General features: G+C 37.7%; 1 protein-coding gene across 1 annotated transcript in view; it reads right to left on the bottom strand.

The window, feature by feature from the left end:
• Window positions 1–23,526, bottom strand: part of LOC150075270 (uncharacterized) — a 142,067-nt gene extending 118,541 nt beyond the window's left edge. Inside the window, exon 1 of the mRNA XM_090388423.1 lies at window positions 23,338–23,526. Within this exon, the coding sequence (XP_090244549.1) occupies window positions 23,338–23,407 (70 nt within the window). The 5' untranslated portion in view covers window positions 23,408–23,526. The remainder of the gene's footprint in view (window positions 1–23,337) is intronic.
• Between the last annotated feature and the right edge of the window lie 4,312 nt (window positions 23,527–27,838).

A 27,838-nucleotide genomic window follows, 5' to 3' on the forward strand; every position in this document is an offset into this window, starting at 1 on the left:
ACACATATTAACAGGACATGTTCCCAATCCTCGTTCTGACCACAAATGCAGAACGGATCTGGCTCAAGCCCCATCTCATGGAGCTTAGTCCTGAGAGAACCGTGACCTGTTAGTAAATATGCTGTAGTCATAGATGGTGCGAACCATGAACAGATTCCCGGAGAAGTCACAAAAGTTACTTGTTGAATTAACTTTTTTGTTGCCAGTCCAGACACAGATTCGTCTCCCATCTATACTGCCAAATAGCTATTATCTCAGTCCAGATTTTTTTTATTTTCTGCTTTAATGTCATTTGTTGGGTCCGATGTTATGCCCAAAAACGTTGTAGATATCCCTTTCGTTAACTTGTATATTGTGCCTCTTGTAAAATGCCCACATTTTTCATATTAATTTACAGATATTTCCCATGCATTTCCCCCCCCCCCTTTGCTGTGCCCCTTCTTGCTAAAGAGTTGTTTTGACCGTTTCAGCAGAAAATATAAATGCCAATCGTACATGAGTAACCGCTATCAGTTTCTTGTCAAATATAGAATGGTAAAATTCGACTTAGTTGCTTTCTCAGTTATAAATTCCCTTTGCCATTATTTTCCTAACTGAAGATAACAGTCGCTACGTAGAAGTAAGTTCACAAGTCCACGAAAATACGAGCTTCGCTCTCCCTGACAAATACTGGTCAGTGTGTCTGATGTTGACCGCGTGAGAAAAGTGTCCCACCCTAGTTCAAGCTCGGTGTGAGGCGAAAGTTCATGCGATAAGGAGCATATACCCTGGTGGACGATGAGCGAAAGGGGGTTGTTTTGTGGTGGCTTTTGGTAGAAGCAGTCGGTTAGTTAGTCTGTATGAGAGAGAGTGAAAAAATACAGTAAGTTTTTGGAAACGGGAATTACGTTACAGAATGACTGTACAGAGAGAAGCTTGAAGAACAGCGCAAGAAGATACAGAATGAGCGAGCGAAGATAGCAGAACCTGAAGGAAGGCTGCGAAAGCACGGAATCCCCTCACCGAGTTCCGCCCCCCGTAGAATGAGTCATCCGTATTTAGGTAAGTTATCCCAACAGCTATACATAAACCTTACTCCTCAATAATATAATTAATTATGTTAGCATTGATAAATCGTAGAATACCCTAATTGCTGCTATCTTAAATAGCTTACTACATAGTATTTCAGTCTATCATAATTTACTATTGGTAACATGATGTGTCACAGGGTAAAACCTATTTTATGTGTGCTATCCTAAATAGCGCGACATTTTAGTAATAACTCCCATTACTTCTTTTGACACTGAATGTAACCAGTATGATTTATTATGATGGTATTGTTAAGTATAGAATATCCTAATGCTGCTATCTTAAATAGCGCACCATTTATATTGTCGTCTATCGCAATTAACGATAGATAAAATAGTGTACAATAAGTTAAAACACATCTTATGCAGAATTTTTAGTATTGACCCCATCATGTTTGTACAACCACTATGTCATATGCTAGTCCTTGCCTGAGATGAAGTATCCACACGAAGAACACCTATGTGAAGAACCCATTAATTTCCAAAACATCAATAAATGCTAAGAACTCTTAAATACTTCCATAAAGTCAGTTTATATTATTGTAACCAAATGATTTAGGATTTGCTTGTCACTGCCGCTAGGGCAGTAGTTTTCATACATGTATCAATTCTATAGTGGAGTATATTAAACTATATTTTGTTTTAAACATATGCCTCAGGCCTATCCTCTATTCACACGAATGAGTAAGCAAAGAATTATATAATAGAACTGATACCGCGGGTACTCGAATTTCTACCTATAATTGGAAAGAGTTTGAGTATTTTCACAACGCCTGATCGAAGCTGCAGTTCCTATTCCCTTGAATAGTTTACCGAGGGCCGAGATCATTGTCCTAATATGAAAAACCACTAGACAATCACATGAGTATACTGGGGTTATCATTGAACAAATGATTAAGGAAGGAAAGTGTCCCGCCATACAGATGTGTTGTCCAGAGAAGTCCGAACGAAAATAATAATAATAAATAGTAAGAAGTATATAAACCCCCCCCCCAGTATAACACTCTGAATAAAATATATAAATCTATTGGCATTTCACCACCAAGAATTTGGAGTGCATTATTTTAAACCGTGCGAGGGACGCAGTGAACAGTGAGAAGAACAGATCTTTGAATTGATGTTAACTTCCTCTTTACAGCAACCTTAATAACATTCTGATGTCAAACGCTTGCAGCGTACGAGACAATATGTAAGAATATCGTCTTGTAATACAGTCTCAATGTTTTCTTATTCAGATCCCATTCTTTCTTAGAAATTCTTGTTACAGCAGCTGCAAAATTTCGGATTTTATGTACCAAATTAGTTGCATGTGGCAAAAAGGACAGTCTGTCATCCAATAATAAGCCGAGATATTTGGTTTGTGAGACGTACGTACAGTAGTTGTGAACGGTTCAGAAGAATCTGAGGGGGTTTCGCATAATTGAAGTGATTTTTGAAAGTCATGAAGTTGGATTTACTTGTAGAGATTTTAAGTTTGTTCATACTCGCCCATGATTCAAGATCGTCAAGTAATGGCTACATTTTCTCTTCTAGTATTTTTCGAGAACGGCCTTCAATAGCAATCGCAAGATCATCTGCGCAGGCAATCTTTAATACTTCTGGATGTTGTCGTATTAGCCACTAGTCCAACACAGCATTCCAGAGGAGCGGTTCCAAAACCGACCCCTGGGGACATCCTCTGAAGCTCTGGGCCTTATAAGTAAGATGTGTGGCGCAAACTTTTACAAACCTTTCATAAAAGTCTAAGAACGCCGTATATGTATTGATCACACTCAGCAGAGCTTAATGACTAGAGCAGTGTTTCTCAAAGGGTGTGCCGCGTTACATTAGTGTGCCGCAAAACTTTCCAAGTGTGCCGCGAAATTTAGAAATTTCTTCTTCTATAACTACGTAGGTGTGCCGCGAAATTTTTCTTCTTTGGAAAATGTGCCACGAGAGTAAAAAGATTGAGAAACACTGGACTAGAGGACGCTTTCCCACCAAAGTGAGTCGAAAGCGCCCTCAAAGTCAATGAACACTGCTAGAACGTATTTTGCAGGTGTATTCTGAATGTAATTTATCAGGGAAGAAATAGTGTCCTCCGTCGACCTGCCCAAATTGAGAGTTGGAATTTAGATGTTTGTTCTCAAGCATGTCCTGAATTCTCAGAGCCAGCCAGCATTCGCTCGAAAAGGGTTGGGAGGTGTAAAGTGTGTTAGTTGTCTGACGGCACCCCATCTCCGGTTTTATTCTTTGTGAGTGACACAGAACTCTGTGCAGGCCAGAGATTTAAAAAGTGTGTGGGGAGTGGTCTGTTGTATAGCGTTATCTTCTGTTGTTTCTCTGACCATTTAGCCGTTGGGCCCCTACTGGAACCCACCGTTGCCCACACTTTGCCACGAGGAGGCAGGTCAGGCACCCAGTAGATTATTTAAGTACTTTGGCAGGCTCCACCACCTAATTTCCAAGGATTTCAGTGACAAGGCCTTAAAAAAAAGGGGGGGGGAGTGTACACTAGAATTTGGCCAAAAGAGATTCACAAGAAAACGGTAGAAATTAGACGTTGATTGAAATTTGGCGGCATTGTTAAGGGGTGTACTCGGTCGGTTTAGTGAGGGGGGGGGAGACTGAAGACTGGAAGGAGAACAGATAGAAGAATAGGGACGACAGAGTAGGCATCCCCAAAGAGGTCAGTGGAGACGAGCCCACCACGCGAAGTATGGAGGAATCTGTCTCCACTTCCATGGGGTTAGGAGGTGTAAGGTGTATTTAGTATCAGACGGCACCAGGGGTTTCCCCCATCTCCGCGTAGTTTTCATTGTGGGTGTACCAGTTCACTGGAAATGCCAGAGATTTAAAAGTGTATGGATATTGTATATGTGTAGTGCCGTGTACCGTTGTTCATCTGGTAGTTTAGCCGCTGGACCCCTGCTGAGGCCCAACGTTGTCCCACCTTCGCCCTGTGGGGGCGAAGGTGGGTTGGCTAAAGCCATGGATTATGGGGAAACAAAGTCAAAGAGCCAGGGCGTCCTTTTGGGGACGGGAGGGAAGATCGCCGCTATGGTTATCAGTACATTTAGTTTAATACCACACTGACTAGACCAGCAGCCAGTGTCATCAAATCTCACGCCATGCTGTATGCAACAAGGGGGAAAGAATGGCTTCACCAAACAGGGGGATTCCCTGACTTCCTCTAGCACATTTATCTTGTTCCATTCGTCACCTTGCATTCAGACAGGTCAGTGCCTCTAAATATAAACATGTTATTTGACTCCTACGTACACATTTTTTAAATAAAATCACAAGCATTTATTCGCATAGTTTACACATATGACGTCTAGTCATATCACATTTTGAGACATCTTAACCTGCAGAATTTAACTTAAGAATTTTTTTGACATATATTCAGAGTGCACATTTAGACAATTAATTTACATTTTCATTCACCCATCGGTCACACACAATTAATCCTAGTTCTTGACATGGCACTCTGAATATGAGCAGGAAACTTTTTTTCTTTTTATTTATTTATTTATTATTTTTTTTTTTTGCAAGTTTTATATGGCTGGAAGTCAAGAGAAGAATAAATTTCGGATGGAAATATTCAGGAAATATAGTCGCATAAAAAAAAAAAAAAACTGCAGCCATTATCAACCCACTGCAGGATGGAAGCCTCCTCAACAATTCATGCTGAGGGAAATGGACCATAATCTGCCACGCTGGTCCAGTGCGGGTTGGGAGATCGACCGTATTTAACAGTCAGGGGCTTGAACGCCGGTCTACTCAAAGAGCGTGTGCTACTGCACACCCGCTCCTGACCACTCGGTTATGGAGGCCATTATAGTCGCATCTGAGGAGCAATATCCCGATTTGTCTGAAACGTAAAATATAACCAATCTGAAACCAATGTACTCCCCATGACTTATGGAAGTGAAACTTGGGCACTCACCAAAAGAATGGAAGAGAAGCTAAAAACTACACAGCGAAGTATGTAACGAATTATATTAGGAATCAATCAGACTGTTAGGAGATAGAAAAACACTGGATTAGGTAGCAACGTCAACCTAGCAAAGGAGTTTGTCCATCTTTCGTTTAAAAGTGATTCATGAAAACAACACGCCTTCCTAAAAAGAAAAAAAAAAAAAACAAGTCTGCCTTCCCCCTGGGGAGTACCCCCACACTGGGAAACTCTACAATTAGGGTTTTCATTGAGAAGCTGGTTTTTCAGCTCGCAAAATAGAAAAACCGATTATACAGTTTACAACCAAAATTAATGTCTTTTTGTATTAATCTTAATGTAACCATAAGCGCAGGGCCAGTTTCAAGAATAACTCATAATTTCCCACTAAAACATACAATAGCTTACGCATTTTAAATTCATGTGTTATTTATTATAAAATTAAAACAGTATAGTTACCACATCACAGAAGAAAAATTAGGACATTCGAAACAAAACACACAAACTCCGGTACATAGGCAGTTGCCAAGCGTATATACCGAGAAACTTAAACGGAAGAAAGTGCATGAAGGATGTTTACAGAGAGGCAGTTTAATCTCCTGTAACTACGATTATCGTCGAATTTTCCTTTAAATAAATTTTCTTCGAGTTAATTTAAATAAAGCACTACCTTCGAACATCACAGTACAGCTATGAAGTAGGTATATTTAGGCTGTTTCCTATTTGTGGAAGACCAGCAGTCATAGTCGTTGTGTTAGCTGTGAGTCCCATAACAAAAGAAAGAATAAATTTAAAACGATGCAATGTAAATGAACTTGGGAAGCGGATTCAAACTCTACATTTTCTTGCTTAACGGCTCCTTTGTAGATGACCTCTTTTACAGATTAAACAAACTTCAGCTGTCTGTTGCTTAAACTCCGTTTGCATACAGTGGAATGGGACGAGCAAATTTACGTTGTAATCGTTCTTTTTTTAAAGCTCCTTTCAGTGTTTAGTTTTTATTAGATTATGAGGGCGTACTGAATTTCTTGTTGGCTCGTAAACAAAAATTTAAATGCCAACAAGAAACAGTGCTGCAAATAAAGTCAGTTAAGGTAAGGCTCTTTTATTATTTCAGATACTCATTTTGCAAAGGTGATGCATTTATGAACTGACAAATAGAAAAACCGGAACATTAGCGAACCATGAAGGAAAAAAAACTGCAAATATAAAAACACGCAATAGTTTTTTATATTTAGAAGAAAAATCAATGTATAAGATTTTAGATATAATATTATAAAGTAGAGGGAAAAATGAATGAATAAATAAAAAGCGTCTGATAAAGAATTTTTAAAACTGCAGATTTGCTCAGTTTCTCTTTTTATGAGGTGGCAATTGATTCGAATCACTATATTAACTTCGAAAATATTGGAGTTTTTAAAGCTAACCGGGTTGGATGGGGCTGCCAGGCGGATACTATCACCCAGATGGGACCGTTTCAAGGCTCGTTGGCCCTTCTTCGGTGGGCGGGTACCTTTCTCATGTATCATATTGTGGAGTTATACTTCATAATTGGGTTGTCACTATTGCAACAACAAAATATCTACCCGCTCACCGAAGAGAGGCCAACGAGCCTTGAAACGGTGCAGTCTGAGTGGTATCCGCCGAGAAAAAATAACAGTCTTCTCCATTCGTGAGGAGTCACTTATTCGAGGTAGTGCAATATCATGGCAACTCGTTACAAATACGATGCAATGGCACTAACTTGTCCGCTAGCGAAAGTTCCACGTAGTTTGAGGCTTTGGCCCAAAAAATTGCCTTAGTTTATTATGTCTGAAAAGATAGGTGTATACACACGATGTATATCCATAAAGAAATATTTAAATCAAAGACATTTTTACACGTACAACATAAGTTATATTACTAATTTTTCCTATTTCAATTTCTTAAAAATTGTTTCTGCATTTTCTAACTCGCTAGGATGTAACCCCTGTGATCAGTGAAGGGACACCTATATCTAAAAAAGGGTTGGGGCCTCCTCAAAATCCCCGGTCCTTTTGAAACTACGATCCGCTTTGGGGCGGATCGTAGTTTCTACTGGTCTAAAACCCATTAGACCAGTAGTTCGAATTTTTTATTTTTTTTTAGTATTATAGTATTATAACGGCTAAACGATGAAAGGAAGCGAACTTTTTATATCTTTCAAAAAAAAAAAAAAAAAAAAAAGGAAAAAATTATTCTATCATCCACACCTTCCCTGTCGCCAAACAAAGTATCTATTCAATTTCACTCTGAACTTTACTAAATTATCAACTTCGACCACTGTTACTGTTGGCAAGCAATTCATTCCAATATACAAATGTACAACACGCTGCTCGTGAAAACCTTCGTGAAATCCAGCCTTCTGTTACTGCCAAAATTTTGTATTTGTACCCCGTTCCTCCTCCCTGGTTCTTCTCTCTTTTCACTGGTAAAAGAGAGAAGAACCAGAAATTTTATTGATTCCCTTCAAGGCCTTATATATCTCTATCAGGTCCTCCCTAAGCTGTCTAGTGTTGCCAAGTTTTGCAGTCCGTGTTTTAAGCAGTTCTTCATATGGACATCGATTAGCACTCCTCACCAATCTGGTTGCCCTTCTCTGAACCCTTTTTAGAAGTTCTATGTTTTTCTTCGAGTGTGGCCTAACTGTCTATGATGTATCTCCTATACATCATAGACAAGACACCGTGTACCTATGTAGCCGCCTGTTTACACTCCGTGGAAATTTTCATGTCTGACTGAATTATAAACCCTAAGTCTTTTTCGTCCTGGAGTGAACCAGGACGAAAAAGACTTAGGGAATATGAAACTCCACTCACTGCAGCTTGTATGAAGCGCCTGGATTTCTGTTCCTCAGGTGCGAAACCTCATATTTCGAAGAATTATAGTTCAGTTGCCATTTTTCAGACCATCTGTGCAACCTCCAAGTCATTTTGAAGCAAAATGGCCTCTCTGGTTGTTAACTGCCCTTCGGACCTTTAAATCAGCAAACTTTGACAACTTCCCCTGCACTCTCTCATCAATGCCATTAAGGATAACAGAAGAAGCGGCCCCAACATTGATCCCTGAGGGTCTACACTTACTACACTGGTCCAGTCTGAGGTATGTCCATTTATGACTATTCTCTATCTCCTATCTTTTAGCCACCCCTTCACCCAAAGCCCAACTAAGAATCTTGCCATTTAATTCCAATTTGCTCCAACTTATATAATACCCTTTCACGGGGAACCGTGTCAAAAGCTTTACTGAAGTGAAGGTAAATAATGCAAAGTTGTTTTTTGCATCCAACTGCTTTACGACTTCGTTATAATAATTAACTAGATCAGTCAAGCAAGGCTTTCCCTTCCCCACTGATCCCTTGAGAATGCCATTCCTATCGAGATGGTTCTGTATTGTATCCTTAATCAGGAACTCCATGATCTTTGTTTGTTTGTTATTTGGTTTTTAGGAGCATTAGCAACTAAGGCCATATTGCTCCGGGATATGCGGTGGTCATTCCCTTGACTTTTCCGCATCCTCCGTATTTGGTGGTGACGGGCTCGAACCCCGGTCTAATCAAGAAGCGTGTGCTACGCACTGCTGCTCCTTCCCACCTGGCTACGGAGGCGCCTCCATGATCTTACCTTCACTGATATTAAACACACTGGTCTATATAGTTGACCATCTAGTCTTTCGCACCTCCTTCGCGGATTGGGGAGACGTTAGCGCTTCTCCAGTCCAGGCAAATCTCCCTGGAATCCAACGATGATTTCATTACCATTTTCAACGGAATAATGCACTCACATACAACCACTGTTATAATTACAGGGTGTATACCATCAGCTACTGGAGCCTTACCTTCGCTCAGCTTCGTAGTTTTTCCCATAAGTTATTCTTCGAGAGAAATTAATTTAAAGCAGTCTAATTCCTTGTCACTAATCTCTCGTGGTTAGAATGGGCTATAACTTTAAAGATCGTCGCAAAGTACCTATTCTACTCCTCCGCCACTTCTAATAGGCTTTCTATAATTTTTTCAGTTCCATCAAATAAGGGACCTATTGATTCACTCTCTTCCTCATTTTTTAACTTACGAAAAGAACTTTATCTCCATTTTTAGCTCTCTTAGCAAGTGTTTTCTCGTACTCACTTTCACCTGTCTTACCCCATCAGTGGTTTTGTTACTTATCCACTTATAACTCGTCTTCAACTGTCCCATGCTTTTTTAAAACTCTCAAACTCTCTGGTCATCGACTTGTGCATTTTCTTTTGAGAAACTTTCGCACTGAAACAAATGCATTGGTAGCTTCTAGGATAAATCCCTTCAATACTTTCCATAATGAATTCTTATGCAACAGCTTACAATTGTCTCTACAGTTGCAAGAACCCAAGAATTATCTCAATCCATAGTTCCCCCCGTCCTTGAAATTGACCCTACCCCCTTGTCCCTGGACCAGAAAAATCTTTGGGCACTACGATTTTATGGCATTATGGTCATTGATTCCTGCATTGTCAAATTTTGGATGCAGTTTGGATCCTTGGTGAGAGCTAAGTCGAGGATATTAGAACACCTTGTACTTTCTCTGCCACGTTGGATAAATAACACTCATCCAGAGCTCAAAAAGCTGTTCCCCGAATTGCATAATTCCCGTCTATGAGTTTCAAACTGCGACTTTCCATCAAGCTTGTGATAAAATTAAAAACATATACATGCAATTACTAAAGTAAAGGTGACTAATGGTAGCGACATAATTTTTCTTAAAGGAATCAATCTTTCTTTAAAAAAAAACGCTCGCTAAATGAAATTCTAACTAGTGTTTAATACCTTTTTTTTTTAATTGCATGCAACAAAAATTGTATAAAAAGTAAAACTGAGAAACACCTTTTAATTACTAGTTCATGCTAATTAGTTAGTCTGTGATTTGATGTATCCCTTTAAAATTTCCATCCTTCTTTCTTTCTTCTTCAGGCTGTTCGATGAGACAAGATCCTTAGAAATGAAAGTGCCTTCTCAGAGGCGAATAAACTACAGAGTAAAAACTGGTCTTAGCTAGGTAGCATGTTACAGAAAACTCTGCGGAGCGTCTTCTATTATCTAAAATGGTGACTCAGTGATAACTTTCTTCATCTACCGACTACCTGCAGTGAAGATTACAGAGGAGGGAAAAAAAGTACCTGCTTCACGGAACAATCACAGGTATCCAAAAATAAAAGAATCATATCGATGTGGTCGCCTGAAGTAAGACTGAAGTACTGGTTTCACAAGTCGGAAACTCGATTTATCCTTAGTCAAGGTCATCAACTTCAGGTGGCGGTGGAGAAAACACTGGCAAAGTAAGCTTGGATGTGACCTCTGGAGGCAGGGGAATCAGTCTGAAAATGGCGGTAGAAGATTCTGCATATTTAATGTTCCATCTGTATGAATAAGACTTTCGACATTCCAGGTCTATCAAAAATATATGAATCTGGTTTAAGAAGCGTTGCAGTGCAGTTAGTCAAAATATTAATAATAATAATTCACGAATTACATACTGTTAGTAAATTATATACCACTGAATTTATATCATGTGTTCAAAGCTGTAGACATGTTTTTAATAAGCTTTATTTATTAATTTAATAAGCTTTACTTAATTAAATGGGCCCCATCACATACCTCTACGGATGGCTCTGTTTACAAAAATGTCAGTAGCTCATTTTGTGCTCTTACTGAATACGAGAGGGCCAAACATAACCATAAAAGACACAAATACGAAAGAGAGTCCACCAGATGGGTACTGACGTTAAGATTTCTAGCAATGGGCGACTCATACCACAGCTTTATGTATTTCTTAATTAACTACTCATTCAATAACAAGAATTATTCCAGAGGGCTGTAGTGCTTGGATTCAAGCATTTTTAAACCCAGTAATAATTTTTAAAAATAATAAAAGGTGATAAAAATTAACTCACATACAAAATGATAAGTTATTACATGGCAATAAATTGTAAAGAATTTTAGTGTTTCCCGAAAAGTTGCGAGAAGATTCCCACTTGAATTGGGCAATAAGTACAACCCCATGCCATTCAACATTTCCTAGAAAAGTGGCACTGTTTAGACGCACTTTAGCAAAACAGAGGTTGCTGCTGAAGCGGAGTTCTCGCTATAAAGTCTTTAATAACCTAAAATAAAGAGATTATTCGGCATTAACATTCTTTAGATTTTCTAAAACGTGTGAGATATTTATTGCCCACCATGTATTTTTATAGAGAATTGCTAACACGGTCCTCCTTCAGTTGCATGAATTGCCTTGGTTTCGATTTCAGTTAAATTAGCTGAAAAATTGGTAATGATTTTCTTAACTGGAAATAATTAAAAGCGGTAGAAAAGATCTATGATACATTAGGTTTTCCTAACTTCTTAAATAAACTCTGAAAGCATCAGATCAAGCTTGTAAAGCTGTCAACTATAAATTCAGATTCCACGAAGTATGATAAAACGTCGAGTGTATTTAAATCACCAGAAGTTTTTAGCCATTCAGTATTACTTCCATATTAATTTTCCCGTTGTGCGCTCCTTTTTTTAAACACATTTCTTTAAAAATAATCAAGCTCATCAAGAATACTTACTTGTTTAGTCATTGTCGTTCCAGAGAACAGGCGTTAGCTCTTCCCAGCCTCTTCTTTCCAAATCACTCTTCACCTCGGCTTCTCCCACATTATCCACGATTCCGATCCAGAGGTCATTATTAGTGCATAATAAGCTCTATAAAGTACCGTCTTGCACTTCTCAGGTACTTCCTTTCTCTAAACTAGATCTTTTACACAGTTATAAAACATTCTTCCTTGGTCTGCTTTTCTATATCTTCTTATCAATTCTCTCTTCTTTATCTATTGTACTCCGTAAATATCTAAAAGTATCCACTTATTCTATTTTCTTTCCCTCAATAGAGATGTTAAGTCCCTCCTCTTCCTCCTCTCTTCTCATTCTCCTAGCATCTCTAAACTATAAATTGTGTCTCTTTGCCTCCACCACTCAGCTTTACATCTGCTTTTGTACCTCCTTTTTTCCCATCTCCATAAATCAACAAATCATCAGCAAACATAATCACTTTCATTTTTTGTGTCCCGATCCTTTTTTCCACAACATTTGCTATATTATCCATTACCAGTATGAACAATAGAGGTGAGAGTGCACTACCCTGTCTCAGTCCATTATTAATTTCAAACCAGCTTTTGTTTCCAACCATTGTTTTCACACAGCTTTCAATCCCTCTATATAGACTTTTAATGCTATCTATCAATGACTTCCCATACTCCTTATTTCCTTAACACCACTTTCCATACCTTTCTTCTCTCTACGCTATCATACGCCTATTCAATATCAAAAAAAAAAAAAAAAAAAAAAAAAACCATGCACAGATCATCCCTTCAATACTCGTAATGTTTTTCCATCATCTGTCTCACATGAGAAAATTAGATTCTAGTCGAGCTTTCCTGAAGCCACTCTGCTCTTTCCTCATCCCACTTTCAACCTTTCTAGTACTCTTCCCTCCCCGTTATTCTTTCGTATAATTTCCCTGTAGTCAAGTGACTACTCAGTGTGATCTTTCTATAATTCTTACACTTTTTCCTGTCTCCTTTTTTATATAAATCCAACAATCCTCTTTTCCAGTCTCTCGGTATCCTTTTCTCCTACCATACTAATTTCATTATTCTGCGCATCCATCGCAGCCGTGCTTGGCCAGCACATCTTATCATATCTACAGTCACTTCATCACACCCTGGCGATTTACCTCCTTTCATCTTTTCCATTGCTGCCATGACTTAACTTCTTGATATCATTTTCTTCCCCTCTTCTCTTTCCCCTACTTCTTCTTCTATCGAATGTTTTTTTTTTTTTTTTTTTTTTTTTCCCACTGTTATTCAGTAGCCTCCTAAAATAGTCTTTCCATCTCTGTATTTCTTCATCATCTGTAATTATTCTTTCCATCTCATTATACAGGTATTATTGTTCCTCCCTATCCCTCCTCTTATTCTTCATTAATCCATATAACATATTTTCCCTATTATTAGCATCCCACAGATCCATATTTTCCCTATTATTAGCATCCCGCAGATCTTGCGACCAACTCCTTTTCTAATTCCATTTCTTCTTCTCTTCCAGTCCCTTTTTTATATTCTCTCTCTCTGACTCGTCCTTTGGGTTTTTACATCTCTTTCCAAAGGCCCTATTCTTCTTTATCTTAGCCTGCTTTGCTCTCTTGTTCCTCCGCAGTAACAATCACAGCCGTTTTAAATCCTTCTATTCCTTCTACTCCTTCTCTACTCCTTGTACTTCATTCTCAGGCCTCAGTTTCTCTATACATTTTTCAGCCTCCATATCTTAATCTTCCTCTCTTGTTTTCTTTTATGCCTTTAACTGATGCTAGCACGCCTGTAAGTAGTCTATGGTCACTGCCCAAAGCTACTCCTGGTAGTACGTTAATATCCTTCACTCTCCACCACAGGTCGCTACTAATAAATATATAGTCAATTACTGATCTCTGTTTTCCGTCTCAGCTATACCTCGTATAACTGCTATCCCGCTTCAGAATCCACCCATTTCCAATTTTAGCCCATTCCTCACGCAGGTCCAAAATCCTTTCGCTCTTTCCATTTCTTCTGCCCTTTGACAAACTTGCCCAAAACTTTTTGACATCCTCTTCTATCTATGCCAACTTGCACATTAAAATCCCCCATAACAGTTTGATCTTCTTCCTTTAAACACTCCTCGAAATTTTGCTCAAATATAACGTTTTCCTTACTTTCACATCTTGTTTATAATGCATATACCTATAGAATGCACCTATATTTGGTTAACCCCCACAACGCTTCCCCCCATTCTGGGCTCACTACTATACCCACTCCGTTTTTTCCTCTCTCTTCATTTCCTGACTCCAAAGCTTATAATCCTTTCTTAGGTCCTTTTGTCCTTTGCCCATCCATTTTGCTCAATCCCGACATATCTAGTCTTCTTTTCACCGTTATATCTTCTAATTCTTCCTTCTTCCCGTTTAAAGTTACAATGTTCAGTGTTTCAAGTCTCGTGTCGTTTTTCCGTTTGCCATTGTCGATAACCGTAGAATTCCGTTTGGTTTTCCTGGTTTCCTTGGTTAAGAAAGCACTTAATGATCCAATGTCATCTTTATGAAAATGGAATGAAATATCATTCAATTTTAATTACCGTCAAGAATATAATCGTCATAATATTAATAATTAATTAACCAAATCTGAATATCACATATACTTCCAAATTATACTAAATATATGTTTTTGTTACTTTTCTTTGTGCTTTACTGTACACGTTTCCAATTCCGAGATGAAATATTTACTTGAAGTAATTATAAATATTAAGGCTCGCACTATCCCATTTGTCACGCTTTATAACCGAAAATAATAAGAGAAAGAGTAATTGAATTTTTATTAACTTTGTAATTGGATCAAGCGCACTCATATTCTCCCTTAAGTAATTTACTTCCTTATCTCGACCATCTTGATAATCTTGTTGCTAACTGAGCCTGTAAATCATTAGGATATCCTACTGTGCAACCTAATTTAGCATCGTTAACGATAAGAAAGAATAGAAATCAACGTTGGTTTCTTTTTATTCTCTCTCTCTCTCTCTCTCTCTCTCTCTCTCTCTCTCTCTCTCTCTCTCTCTCTCTCTCTCTCCCTTATGTCATTAACACGCATTCTACTTAAGCCAAATGTAAACTTCTTAAACATAGCTGGGTAATTATAATGAAATTATGTGAACTCCCATATCGTATAATAGTAATTTTATTATACATTATTACTTATTGCTTTTAGTATTATTACTAAAAGTAATAATAAATTATAATTAAAAGTATTATTACTTTTATTACACATTAGTATTAAGAAAACGATATAATTTAAATTAAATTAATTTTTAAAAAATTGCGATTATAAAATATATAATGTTTTAAATAAAAACAATATAATGTAAATTAATATAATTTGAAATAAACATATAGTGAAAAGGTAGCCATTATGCTGCTATAAAGAACACAATACAGTGGCCCTCGTGTGTAGCATAGTCAGTATAATCAACTTCATCCCCACACTTGGTGGGAAAGAAGTTAGAATCCCGAGATGACGCAAGGAATTTTTATGGGCCTTTTGTCACATCGTGGCTGCGTTAGTCGGTCTCAGGAGATAGTAGCACTGTTTTTTCTCCCGGAAACCTGGACTTTTTGTCCAGCAAACAGCAAATCAACCACATAATGCACGTAATTTTACAGGCGTATTATATACAGCGCCATATGGCCTAAGTTGCTGATGCACCCAAAACACAACAGCACAGTTACAGACAAAATATTTTTTTTGCAATTGGTAGAAGGATGAACAGTGTATAGAACTTAATAATACAATACCCGTCACAGTTCTAAGGTCAAGGTGCCCTCGCAGGTGGCACGGTGCCTTTAAGCACCAGCCTCCCCACATCGGGTGGAAAAAGCCCGGATTCGAATGTTGTCAATGACGAGAGGAATTTTTACGGGCTTTTTCACAACGTGGTTAAGTTAGTCGGTCTCAGGCGAGGATTGCATAGTTTTTTCTCCCGGAAACTCGAGTTTTTCATAGAGAAAACATACAGTTCTACCACAGAACACGCAATTTACAGACATAATATATATAGATACGCCTAAAACCCTACAACAACAAAGCCAAGGTTTTAACACAACAGGAGCAAACAAAAGTACAGTAAATTAAAAAAATTGAAAAATTAAAACATTTAATGGCAATTGAGTTCAGGTGATAAGGCACAACCACTGAAATCTTGTACTGACCTAGTATAGTAGATCTTGGCCACGTCAATTAGGCACACAAGAGATAACCGAAAGAAATGATGTTGTTTACAGAAGGACAGTTTGGCTCGAGAAAGCACTTTGAAACCACAGATTTGTCGGAGGTAGATATGCCTCATTTGGACTTGTAAACCGATGGTAGTCTGCGTCCACACGCTTAAGGTTATATGCCATTTGGTATGAAAGAAGTCCGTCAGTCTTAATCTTTTTGCCTTTTGTAGGGTTGGCAGGCTCTTGAGAGGGCGAAATTCTTCAGAAATCATAAATTGTTTTCATGCGGAGATGAACTGTATAACATGGAAAATCAATCACTGTCTCTGTAATTTTATTTTTTTTCCCACAATTTCACAATTTATGAAATTATATTCACCCCCACGCACATTCCTCACATTATAAAGTACAGATCGAGCTATTTCTTCATGTACATCACATGTTCTTGTACTTTAGTATAACTGCAACGGATTAGGTGAAAAATATGCATAGCAGCTTGTTTATTCCCTGTAATGTCCGGCATGTATTTACCATCAACAAGAAGCCAACAGTCTTCGGGTTTTGTTTCGTTTCGTATGACTAACTATCACATTTGAACAAAGGGTCTGTGTACTTTGAGTTAACAGAATTTTGGTGCTAGAATCACATGTAGTCGTTATAGCTAAACGATGGGAATAAAACCACTGATGATGAAGAAAAGACAGATGCTAAAGTAAACACTGAAAACTATACGTTTTCTCTGAAAGTTAAGAAATTGTCTTTTTTGTGTGTCTCAGGCTTTCAAAGTACATGATTTGCATGCCAGATCTCTGAAATGGAACTCGACAGTAACTTACTTCTTCACTTTATGGAAAGTTGACGTGGTTCGTCAACTTTCCAATTGAAGATCAATTTATTTGAGAGGATACTCTGCTTTTACAGAATTTGGATGCTGTACGATTCGAATGTAGTTATTATAACTGATAGAAAATTAGAATGAAGCAATGAACCAGAATACACAAAATAATTTTTGTACTGATTTGTGAAATTAAAATACTACTATACCAAGTTGAATGAATAGTGGACACAGCAACCAATAAAGTTAAAATACCAACTGCTACCTACATACGAACAAAAATTAAAAATGAGAAAATTTCAGAAATAAATAAAACAGAAACCTACACTCACCGAGAGAAGTAGAACGGCATGGTTTTCTACTAAAAGATGGTGCGACTTCTGCTGGAAACGAACTAGGAAGCCACCACCACGGACAAATGCAGACACCCACTAAAAAAAAAAAAAAATCCCAAAGAAAAAGAAAGTTTAGAAGACTCACACAGCCTACTTCTTCAAGAGGCATCAGTCCTGTGGAAATTCCCAAACGCTCGCATTTCTGTCATGGGTTGCAAAAGAACCATGGATACCCCGATGCGAGCGATCAAGATAGACACGATCAACAGAACACAGGTCAAATCAAAATACAAATCGAACTGAAAGAAAAACATGCAAATTACGTAGATGCCGGTCGCCGAATCGTCAAGAAAAAACCAAAATGCCAATATTCACCATATCATCTATTAACTACAAAATTAGATTAAGACATAAATAAATTAACAACCTAAATTAGAATGGGATAACAATATTGAAGAATACAATCGTAAAGATCAACCACAGAATGCACGCAATTTTACAGGCATATAGAAGGGGGGGGATCAGAAGAAGGGAAAATGCAAAGGACTGTGTACTATCTGTATTTTAGTTCAACCTGGCATAATAGTTGTTTTAATTTTACAAATCATTATTTGATCACACCAAGGTTCATTTTTCAACTTTTAGTATTTTTTGTACATTCTTCCAATCTGCTCTTTCACGTGTTGACCAGCCAGATGTTTGACTATATATGAAAGCAGAAGAACCAGCCTTGAATATGAGCATATGTACTACTAATAATAATAAATTTGTACTGTTCCTCGCGCAATGGTGTTATTATATTTTTAATGGTAACTCCAAACACGAAAACAGAAGGGATAAATGAAGAAAAGTTAGTTTGGTGAGTCTGGAGCTGAACTGAGAATGGATATTGACTAAATTATGGCCAGGGTGGTTTGGAAGAACGAGGTGGAATTACAGATGCTAATTCAGAGGAAAATTCCATGTAAAGATCTATAGAACCGATGCACAGTGGAATCTGAACAACTTTTATACGGATATTTACTTGAAATATTTGTAAAATATATGTAGAAAAGGTGAAATACCTGTAGAAAATTCACTCCATTCTCTATCTATTAACAGATAATGGAACGAGTTTTCAAGAGAGGGGCCATTAATTAAACTGGATTCTCTCTTTTGGATAGAGTCTACAAGTTTAAGGAGGACCTAACCCACATATGGGAACATTTCATGGTAGAGGTGGATTCAACATTTGTATAGAATTATCAACTGTGTAGAAGAGAAGTAATGCCGAGAGCGAAAGGGAAAGTCTAGATTTTTTGATTCAGAAGAAGCAATATTTGTGACAGAGATAAAAGGTTGAAGAAATCAGAAATAAAAAAGCCAGAAGCCAAAAGAGGTTAGAAAAGTTAGAATTAGCTTTAGAAGAGATGTGTGATTTTCTCTAGAAATGCGAGTATTGTTGAAAGGGAGCAGAGACTTTTTTGTAAGAAATGAAACAGGACTGAAGTTAACAAGCTTTCTTCTCCCCATTGGGGAATTTTCTGGAGATCAACTTTCAGTGCTGTAGTCGTAAAATTAGCAGGAGGTATACTCTATGAATGGTACGAAAAGCAGAGAGATTATTAATCGAATTCGCGTCAGTCGCATAGAATAGGAAACCAGAAGGTATACGCTATTCACCTAAAAAATCCAGAGAGTACGGTGTATACCCCTCAACTACAGCCCTGCCGACGTTTAAGGAACTAGTGGTGGATACTGCAGAGATTGATTGCTGTGTTTGTGCAGTACAGGATTTGTCAAACTGGAAAGTGGAATGTACTCTACAAACGTCGGCAAAACATGGGTAAGATTTCAGTTAACGAAAGGTCATTAATATACAGAAGAAAATGAGTGTGCAGAAGAACAGAACCTTGGAGAACTTCAGCATCTGGTGGTCAGCCTATGAAAACCGTTTTAATGCTGTAACCTTGAAATGTAAGGAACGTTGGGTCTAACCATGACGTCCGTCATAATTCCAAAATACATGACTCATGGCGGCTTTCTCACGCTGCTGATATAACTTATCTCAACTACTGCACAGACCTCATATAGTTTGCTGAGTCATCACAGACAGCATAGCTTTTGAACTGCCTTGGAAATTGTTTTATAAATGCTCACGCAAAGCTTGAGCTTTCGATTCTAGCGAGTGATACGCTACACCCAAATAAAATTAGTGTGATATTCACTGGTAGATGAGAGTTATATATCACCTAATATTGCCTAGCATCAGAGGCTTCGCCATTCCACTGTAGGGCAGCGTGGATGCTACAACACAACACTTACTTAAGTTGGTTCGCAACCGGTTAAGTCACCTCCAATATACTAAGCATCCTTACTGTTTTCTGATCTTGCATACCAGGGATAGTAACAGTTCCACCGCGTTAAGATGCAAGCAGGGGTCTGCTGCTGAACGACCGGGCTTTGCAATAATTGTCACACTCGACTTACAGGTGCAACCAAAACCTCAGCACCATCAGTGTTTCAGACTTCCAGGTTGCGATCTTATCTACATCACAGGGAGAATATCTATGACAAACCTCTGGAGCAGTTACGCAGGAAAAGCACAGAATGTTCAGTTTCCTGATGCGAAAAGTCGACGTCCTGCTAAACGTTATTTTCCAAAAGCAAAAATTATATCGACCTAGGGTTTTTTTTTTTTTTTTAACATTCCGGAAAAAATAAGTTTGTAATTAAAGAGCCTCAGTTTTTTCATAAAATTCAATCCCTGGGTACATGACATATTTTGGAAAGCCAACCACAAGAGGAATTCTAAGAAATGTCAGCCGAGGGTATTGATCTAAAAATGTTACATTTGTCAAATCACAAGTAAAAAATCACAATATTTCATACATAATTTAGCCATAAAAGGAGTCCTGAAACGACATCCTCCAGGGTGGGTCCATCAATAAAAGCATACAAGGTGGTGGCGAAGATGGAGGGGGAGGAAACTGGTTTACATGACGATATTCTGGCTTAATTTTAAAACTCGAAATCTGGACAAAACTATGCTCGCTATTTTGACCTCCTGTCTCGAAACTCAGTTATTCTCCATTGACAACCAAAATTTGAGTTACTCGTTTACTGAAATCAATTTAAACTGACAATTTATTCCGCATTTTCCTTTAATTAATTTAGTTCACCGTAAATATAAAAAATAAGGATACTATGTAACTTGCATCCAGATAGCCAATCTGTTAAACTAATCAAGATGTAGGCTACGTTTCAGAGATACATTTCAGAATCCGATCATCAAGCCAAAGTTTTTTTGAAATTAACCTTAGCATGCAGCTTAATCTGATCTAATTCTCAAGTAATATTTATGATTTTGTTTTTCATTTCTGTAATGATTTATAATTTTAATTTGTACTTTTTTTTTTAATAATGATTGTGTTCCTAATTTAGTTTGTTTATGGTTCATTAGAGCCGCAAAAAAGAAAGTTATGGCATAATGTTACGTTTAATACTTAATTCAATTTTAAAGCCTGCGAAGTTCAGTTAAGTTAGTTAATAAAAGTAATTAATTTTTGTTAAAAAGCTGCTCTTAGAAAAAAGTAACTTATCTCAAGAAAAGAAAATAAGTCATTATTATTATTTTTTTAATCTTTCGTCACCAGGAACTTTGAGGAAAAGTCTCATGCAACGACTTGAACCTTGATACGGCATTAACCTCAAGGCAATTTTCTAAATGAATAAGATACAAATGATATATATATATATATATATATATATATATATATATATATTTTTTTTTTTTATATAAACCCCAAACACAAGAGGTATTAGAACCTATAGTACTTAGTACCGTGCTTGGGCTAATATTGATATCGAATCCTCATATTCAAACCAAGCACCTAAAAAACTTGCAATTGTCTGCAATGCCTTTTCTGCCTTCAATACCATAAAAAGTCTTAGCTGTGAATCAATAAAATATCCACCAAAAGCATTTTCAAAACAAATTCCGAAAAATGCATACAAAATGTAAAATTCTGTACACAGTCCATGGCTTTGTCCATATGCAAACTAGACAGGAAAATAGTACAAAGCAATACAGTTCCATGAAACAAATTCCTTAGATCCGTATTATAACAGCATAGAAATTTCTAACAAATATGTCTGTTTTCTAATAACTGAATTACTATTTCCATACAAACCTCAGGAATACTGCACATTACCATATATTACCAGGGCCGACAGAACGATAGGAAAACTTTGCGTTCAAATTATAACATTTAAGATTTTGGCACTGTGCACAATATATAATTGTGATTTTGGACACGCGGAATGCATTTTGCCCCGGGCCTCGGAAAGCTCTCTACTTTCCTGCATATTCGCGGAGGTATATAGTAAACGTTTTGTACCCCAAATGCTCAACGAACTCTTCTTCTTCAAGAGGAATGTTTCCATTTACAATGGGTTTCCTCAGCCTACAAGTAATTTTTTGGTAGGATTTTTTTCCCGCCATAAAGTGCGGTTCAAGGTGTCTTGGTCAGTTAAACCTCGGGCTGTCATGCACTCCCGTACTTCATCCATCCAGGTCCTCCTAGGTCTTCCTCTTCTCCTTTTCCTGGAAGTATCCATTCCAGGATAGCCTTTGGATATCTAGTTTCTTGCATCCGTTTTACATGTCCATACCATGTCACACGCTTTTCTTTGATAGTATGAATAATATTCTTTTTCAGTTCCATTTTCTCTCTTATGTCTTCATTCCATTTTCTGTCTCTTCTAGAAGTTCTTGCTGAGCGTCTCCAAAAATCCATTTCTGTGGAGAGCAATTTGTTTTCCCCTCGCCTATTCAGCTTCCAGGTTTCTGTTCCATACAATATTAACCCACCATACTTGGGGAAAATAGCCAGGGGCGCAGACAATTTTCAGTGTTTCTCATTCGGTTCCCCCCCCCCTTACTGATCACTAAAACTGTATTGGGCTCTATTTATAAGGCTCTATTTACAAATATAATTTTTATATTAGTATCAGTTTTTTTTTTTTTTTTTTTTTAATACAATTTCTTAAGGAATGCTGATTTTTCGGCCCCAATTCAAAGAAAATAGCGCGTAAATAAATAAATACAGTATTTCTCATTTAATTTTTGTGCTCTTAGTAAAGAATAGCATAAACTTTAAGAATGTCTAATATCACATTCATGTTCGCAGCAGTTATTTGTAATGAACTTTTTAAACAGGCAACTCAAGTTTATGTTTAGTTATCACAGGCAACAAGGTTTATGGCATGCAGTATATGATGGATCATCATTCATTTTTAACAATATATTAAGGATACTGTTCTCATTAAAATTGTAAATTTAAAGTTCACAGCAGCAATAGTTATTTTTTAATATTTTTTTTTTTTTTTTGTAAAATTATCCCTTTATTTTTTAAAAAGGCGCTGTGGCCACCATAAAAATCATACAATGCATAAAAAATCCTATTCCTACACATACAAGAAAATTGATCAAAATATTTGCCCATTTTTATTGTGCGTTTTTTTTTTTTCTCTTTTACTTTGTGCAGCACTACAGAACAACATTATAATAAAATAATTTTAAAATTCCTTTATTTATTTGCTTCAAAAGGCGTGTAAATATTTTTTGACAAAACTCTTGAATTTTATTATATCCAAATCATATTGCAAAATAACTACATTGTACAAAAGTGAAAATTGTGAGGCCTTCAAAACATACAAACCAAAATGTTTAAATATGAAGGTTAGAAATAAAGCTTAAATTCTCGTGCTATGCTAGAAACTTCGTATTTTGGGAAATAAGTTTCAAAAATTCCTATTCCCTTTTAATTTTTTTGGAGTAATGCAATTTTCAGTAACTAACGATCTTAATTGGAAGGTTTCATTTATTTCTAAAAATATACGAAACATTTCTTTTCTTTCTTTTTTTTTTCCCCTCCATCTATAAGCGTAGGTGTAAACAAACAATTTCCGGCAAGTTAAACTCGCTTTTTCGAAAGAAAAGCCCTATCCTTTCAAGGAAATGGGAAATTAAGAAAGTGAAGAGTAGTATAACGTATGCTATACATTCAGATACAAGAATTAGAATCTCTTTTTTTTCAACGCATTGAACGTTTATATAAAATGCTCATTGTTGACAAATGCAACCTTGGCGAAAAAATGTCGTTGGTGGGGTCCAAATCAATAATCGATCATGCCTATTAGACACCACGTAACTTTTTTCCCTCTCTACCATTTCTCACAAGTAACAAGGGAATCTGTTGTCAGAATTACGAACAAAAACTTAATCCATGATTTTAAAATTGGCTTATGAACTCGTAATTTCGTTAGAACAAAGGATGAAACTTAGACTCACCTTCTTGTGCAGGTGCTCGACACACCGACACCAGTAGCCAAGTTAACCAGCACCAGACGACAGGTGTCATGACTACGTCCTCTCTCCCACCTCCAAGTACAATTAAAACTCCTTGATGCTCACCCTGTGACCCTTATCTCCCTAGGTATTGTACGGTCCACCATACTCCCTTCAGCACCGAACACCCGCCGTCTCTGAACTGAAGTGCATTCACGGCCGGCAATCACTACCGACTGCTCACAATGGATCCCTGCGGTCAGAAAACTGGTTTCCGATCCAGAGAAGTGCTGCGGGTACGTCAGAAAAGTTGTGGTTGAACGGCCAAGCGAAAGGCGACGCGGTGGAAGACGGACCAGAGGGTCCTGGAAGACGTACAAAATTTGCAGTTCAGTGGCCCACCCCGGCAACAAAAGGGCACGAAGTGGGTTAGTCGCGGAGCGACATTTCCGCCAATACAGTTATGGTAATAAATGACTACTGGAATGCAATTAGACATAGATGCCCTCGATGAAGTTCATCTTAGAACACACTTTCCGGGAAAGGCAGAATTAATAACGATTATTTACATGCATGCATAGTGATAAGTTACAGGTGTTATGCAAGTTTCAGACACTTGGTTTTCATCCCCTAAGGTGCTGACAAGCAGATATTTGAAAGCGCGACCTTTGCTTTAATTTTGAAGCTACGTTCTTTAATAAAGCTACGTTTTATTTTTGAGTCCACTTCATGAAAGTAAATAGAGTGTGTATAAAATGCATATAAACAAAAAATGCACGGCCCATAGCGAACTGTGGCCCCTAATTCACTTAACTACATGTTCACAACGAATATGTAAACTCACGGATTTTTTTATTTATAAAATTTACTTATAAATATTTATCCAGTATATTTATTTATTTATTTTATTTGTGAAAAATTTCTATTTTTATTTTTGCCCGTATGCAGGTGGCAGTTGGTACATGTTCAGCACTGATGGTTGCAGTTTGCAACTATTCCTTCAACTTAGTATAATAGTGTTTTAATTTCACAAATCATTAAATTTTATAAATAAATTTCTACTTATTTTCGATAACTAGAAATTTATTTATAAATAAATGTTCTGTTTGTATTCCGAGATAGCGAATAAGTCAATAAGGAAGTGTATGAGTACAATTCATTACGCTTAACTACAGTGATATAATACACTATGAAATTTATTTTTAAAAAATACTATATTGGAGTATAAATTTGTTTTCAATACACAATTTTTCGTATTTTTGTAATGTCATACGAAAGGGAATATGAGCACTGTACGATGCTATTTACAGTACAGTGCAGTGAAATGCACTTTTTTTTTTGTGAAAACTCCAAACACGAGCGGTATTAAAACCTATAGTATTCAGCTGCATGAGTTGAAGGTTGAGAAGATGAAAGAAGATACTTGTTGACATTACACTTGAATTTCTGCAGACTAATTTTCAAGGAATACGTATGACGGGAGGTTGTTCCAGAAAACGGAAGTTGAAAGAATAAATGAGGAAGAAGAAAAGTTGGTTCTGTGAGTATGAAAATGGGCAGTAAAAGGATGTTGGCGGTTGCAGCACGTGTTCGGACTGCTTTGGAAGAGACAGCAAGATTTATAGAAGGCAATTCAGAAGGACAGAACCCACGGAAATATCTATAGAAAAGGCATGCAGCAGAAACATAATGTCTATGAGATAGAGACTCTTTTAGAGATTAGCCATGGATTAACATAACTGACCTCTTCTGAATGGAATCTAGAAGACTGAGAGAGGTTTTCGGGATACCGTCACAGATTATTATTATTATTATTATTGTTATTACTTATTATTATTGCTCTTATATTATTTCTCACTGATTGGGGGATTCCACTCCGTGATGGGTACTGCTACCAAGTACACAGGGTGGTTGTAATGTCTGGTGTTACTGTTGGTCGAGGAAATCTCTGACTGTCCTACAGGTGTTCAGGATTGCGACTTTCTGGAGTTCCTTGTAGGTGTTCTCTGGGTGACCTATTGCTGCTAGGCTGCTATGTAGAGTCTTTGGTACCTAAGCAGAGGCCAAATTTTATTTGGCCTCTGCTTAGGTATCACGTGGGTTCTTGTGGGGTCCATTCCTTCGAATTCTGTTAGGGCCTTCTTCCACTCGTCTTCTATTCTGAATAGCATAACTTCGTCTCTTTCCACTTCAGCTACTCTGGGTTATATTTCTTCTTGCTGTTCCTCCTCTGATTCCATATTGACCATATTCTTTGTGCTTTGTAGTTGATCGCTGACATCCTGCTTGATTTTTTCCAAGATGGCAGGAGCTATTAGGTTCTTCGTGAAAATGGTCCTTCTTTGGTCTGCTAATCGCTGTTCGTTGACCTGAATATCCGGGTATCGTTCCAACCACTTGGTATGTAGTCGCGATCTGTACATTGTCATATCGGTCTCTGGCCTGGTTATTTTATACTATGCTCGCATGATGTATGTATTCATTTCACTGCTCCACTTATGCATTGGCGCTTTCTTCCTTCCTGGGTGGTCACTAGCGCAGTTGCGCAGGAAACACTTCTGGATGGATGGATGGGGCTGGATGGTCTAGCCCTTCTCTTGTGGTAGCCATACGTGGGACAGCGCCACTTGCTCCACTGTCTTGTCGGGAGACTGTCTCCAACTTTTCGAACCGACCCGTCTGCCTAAGGTCTGAACGCGAGTGACTTTATCCTGGGCCACACTCGATGCAGTATGAATAATATTTCTCTGCGACATCATCCATCTATGGAGGTGGATTTGTTTAGCTTCAGCATATATCTAGTGGTTTATTTTTATTTAGTTCTTGCGAGTGACACCAGGTGACGCCACTATCTTCCTCAGCCGTCACTCCGACCTTGATAAAAGGTAAGTCCGATGGGGTAACTTTCGCGTTGTTTTTTTTTCCCATAATTTTAATATTATTATATCGGTCTCCCAACGTAATAGAGCCGCGTTCGCTTCCACCAAGGCGGGATTCGAAGTCGGGTCCATCAGGCTGGTAGTCCAGTGTCTCACCCACTAGGCCATCGCGCTCTCTGACTGTTGTTGTTGTTATGCAAGGAAGCCTGAGGAAGCCTTATGCTGCACCAGCCAAAAAAAAAAAAATTCCCACATTACCCCGAGAGAGAGAGAAGTAGAAGGAAACCCCAAGAAAGCAAGAAAGATGATATTCAGCTCAGAACCCTGGGTTTACCAAGCCCATACTCACCAGATGTGAGCCCCTGGGGTAAGTCATGTGGGAACAATATTCCATGGTAGGGTGGATTTGTAATTTGTAGAGTGAACAGCTGTTTGGAAGAAAAGTAACGTCGAGAGCGAAAAAGAAAACCCAGTTTTTTAGATGCAGGAAGTAATATTCGTAGTAATGTGCTTATTCCGAGAGAGATTAGAAGTCAGGGTAATCCCTAATAGCGATATATGATCTTGCCTAGAAATCAGTGTCGTCGAAGATAAGCACAAGAGCAGAAGAATCTGAAGAATTTTGCGAGATATAAGACAGGTCTGAGTTTTAGAAGAATTGAAATCAACTAAGTCATCTTTTCCCCACTGGAAAATTACCCGGAGATCAGCATTTATGGAATTGTTAGTAGATATTCGAAAAGTTGAAGTTGTTTGTGCAGAGCTATGTTTCTCAACTGGAAGGTGGAATGTAATGTGCTATCATCAGCAAAACTATGGATAGGATTTCTAGTCACTGGAAGAAAGTCATTAATATACAAGATGAAAAGAGTGAGAGAAACAACTGGACCTTAGGGAAAACCTGCTTTAGTGGAGAAGTTAGAAGACAAAGCGCCATCTACCATTACCCACAGTGAGCGGTCAGAGAGAAAACTAGATACACAATTATAAAAAAACAGTTGTTAAACCATAAGATGGAAGCTTATTTAGACCTATATGCCAAATACGATCAAAAGCCTTTGAAATAGCAAGTGCAACTACTTGAGTTTCACCACACTTTTCCATTAAATTTGTCCATAGATGGGTAACATAAGCCAGAACATTACCAGTGGATGGACACTGACGGAATCCGTACTGGTGATCGCTAATCAGATGGAAGGTTTCTAGATAATTTGAGTTGGCAGTTAATTCATTTCTCCATTGCTTTAGAAAGAGTAGAAGTAGGTGCAATGGGACGATAACTGGATGGGAGGGATTTGTCACTTCATATTCAGCCTGTTTAGGAACTGGTTGAATATGAGCAAAAAGTTGCGGCCAATAGCTTTTGCAAGAAACACCAGAATGCTCGACTGCCATTTGGACAAGAAGCAAGTTTTATACTCTTAGCCTGTTCGAAGTTTTATACTCTTAGCCTGCGATATGCAACGTTCTTAGCACATTCATTGGAAAACCAAGGTTTAGATAAAGGACGAGATTTTAAGGTAGAGTGTGGAATAAAGGATTTCATCCTACAAGAATAACTTCACTGACACGATCTGAGCAATTGTTGACATCATACGATTTGAAACAGTAATCCAACCAAGGAA

This window comes from Mastigoproctus giganteus, chromosome 14 (assembly GCF_048544385.1).
Source record: "Mastigoproctus giganteus isolate SK-2022 chromosome 14, ASM4854438v1, whole genome shotgun sequence".
In the NCBI taxonomy this organism is placed as follows: Eukaryota; Metazoa; Arthropoda; class Arachnida; order Uropygi; family Thelyphonidae; genus Mastigoproctus; species Mastigoproctus giganteus.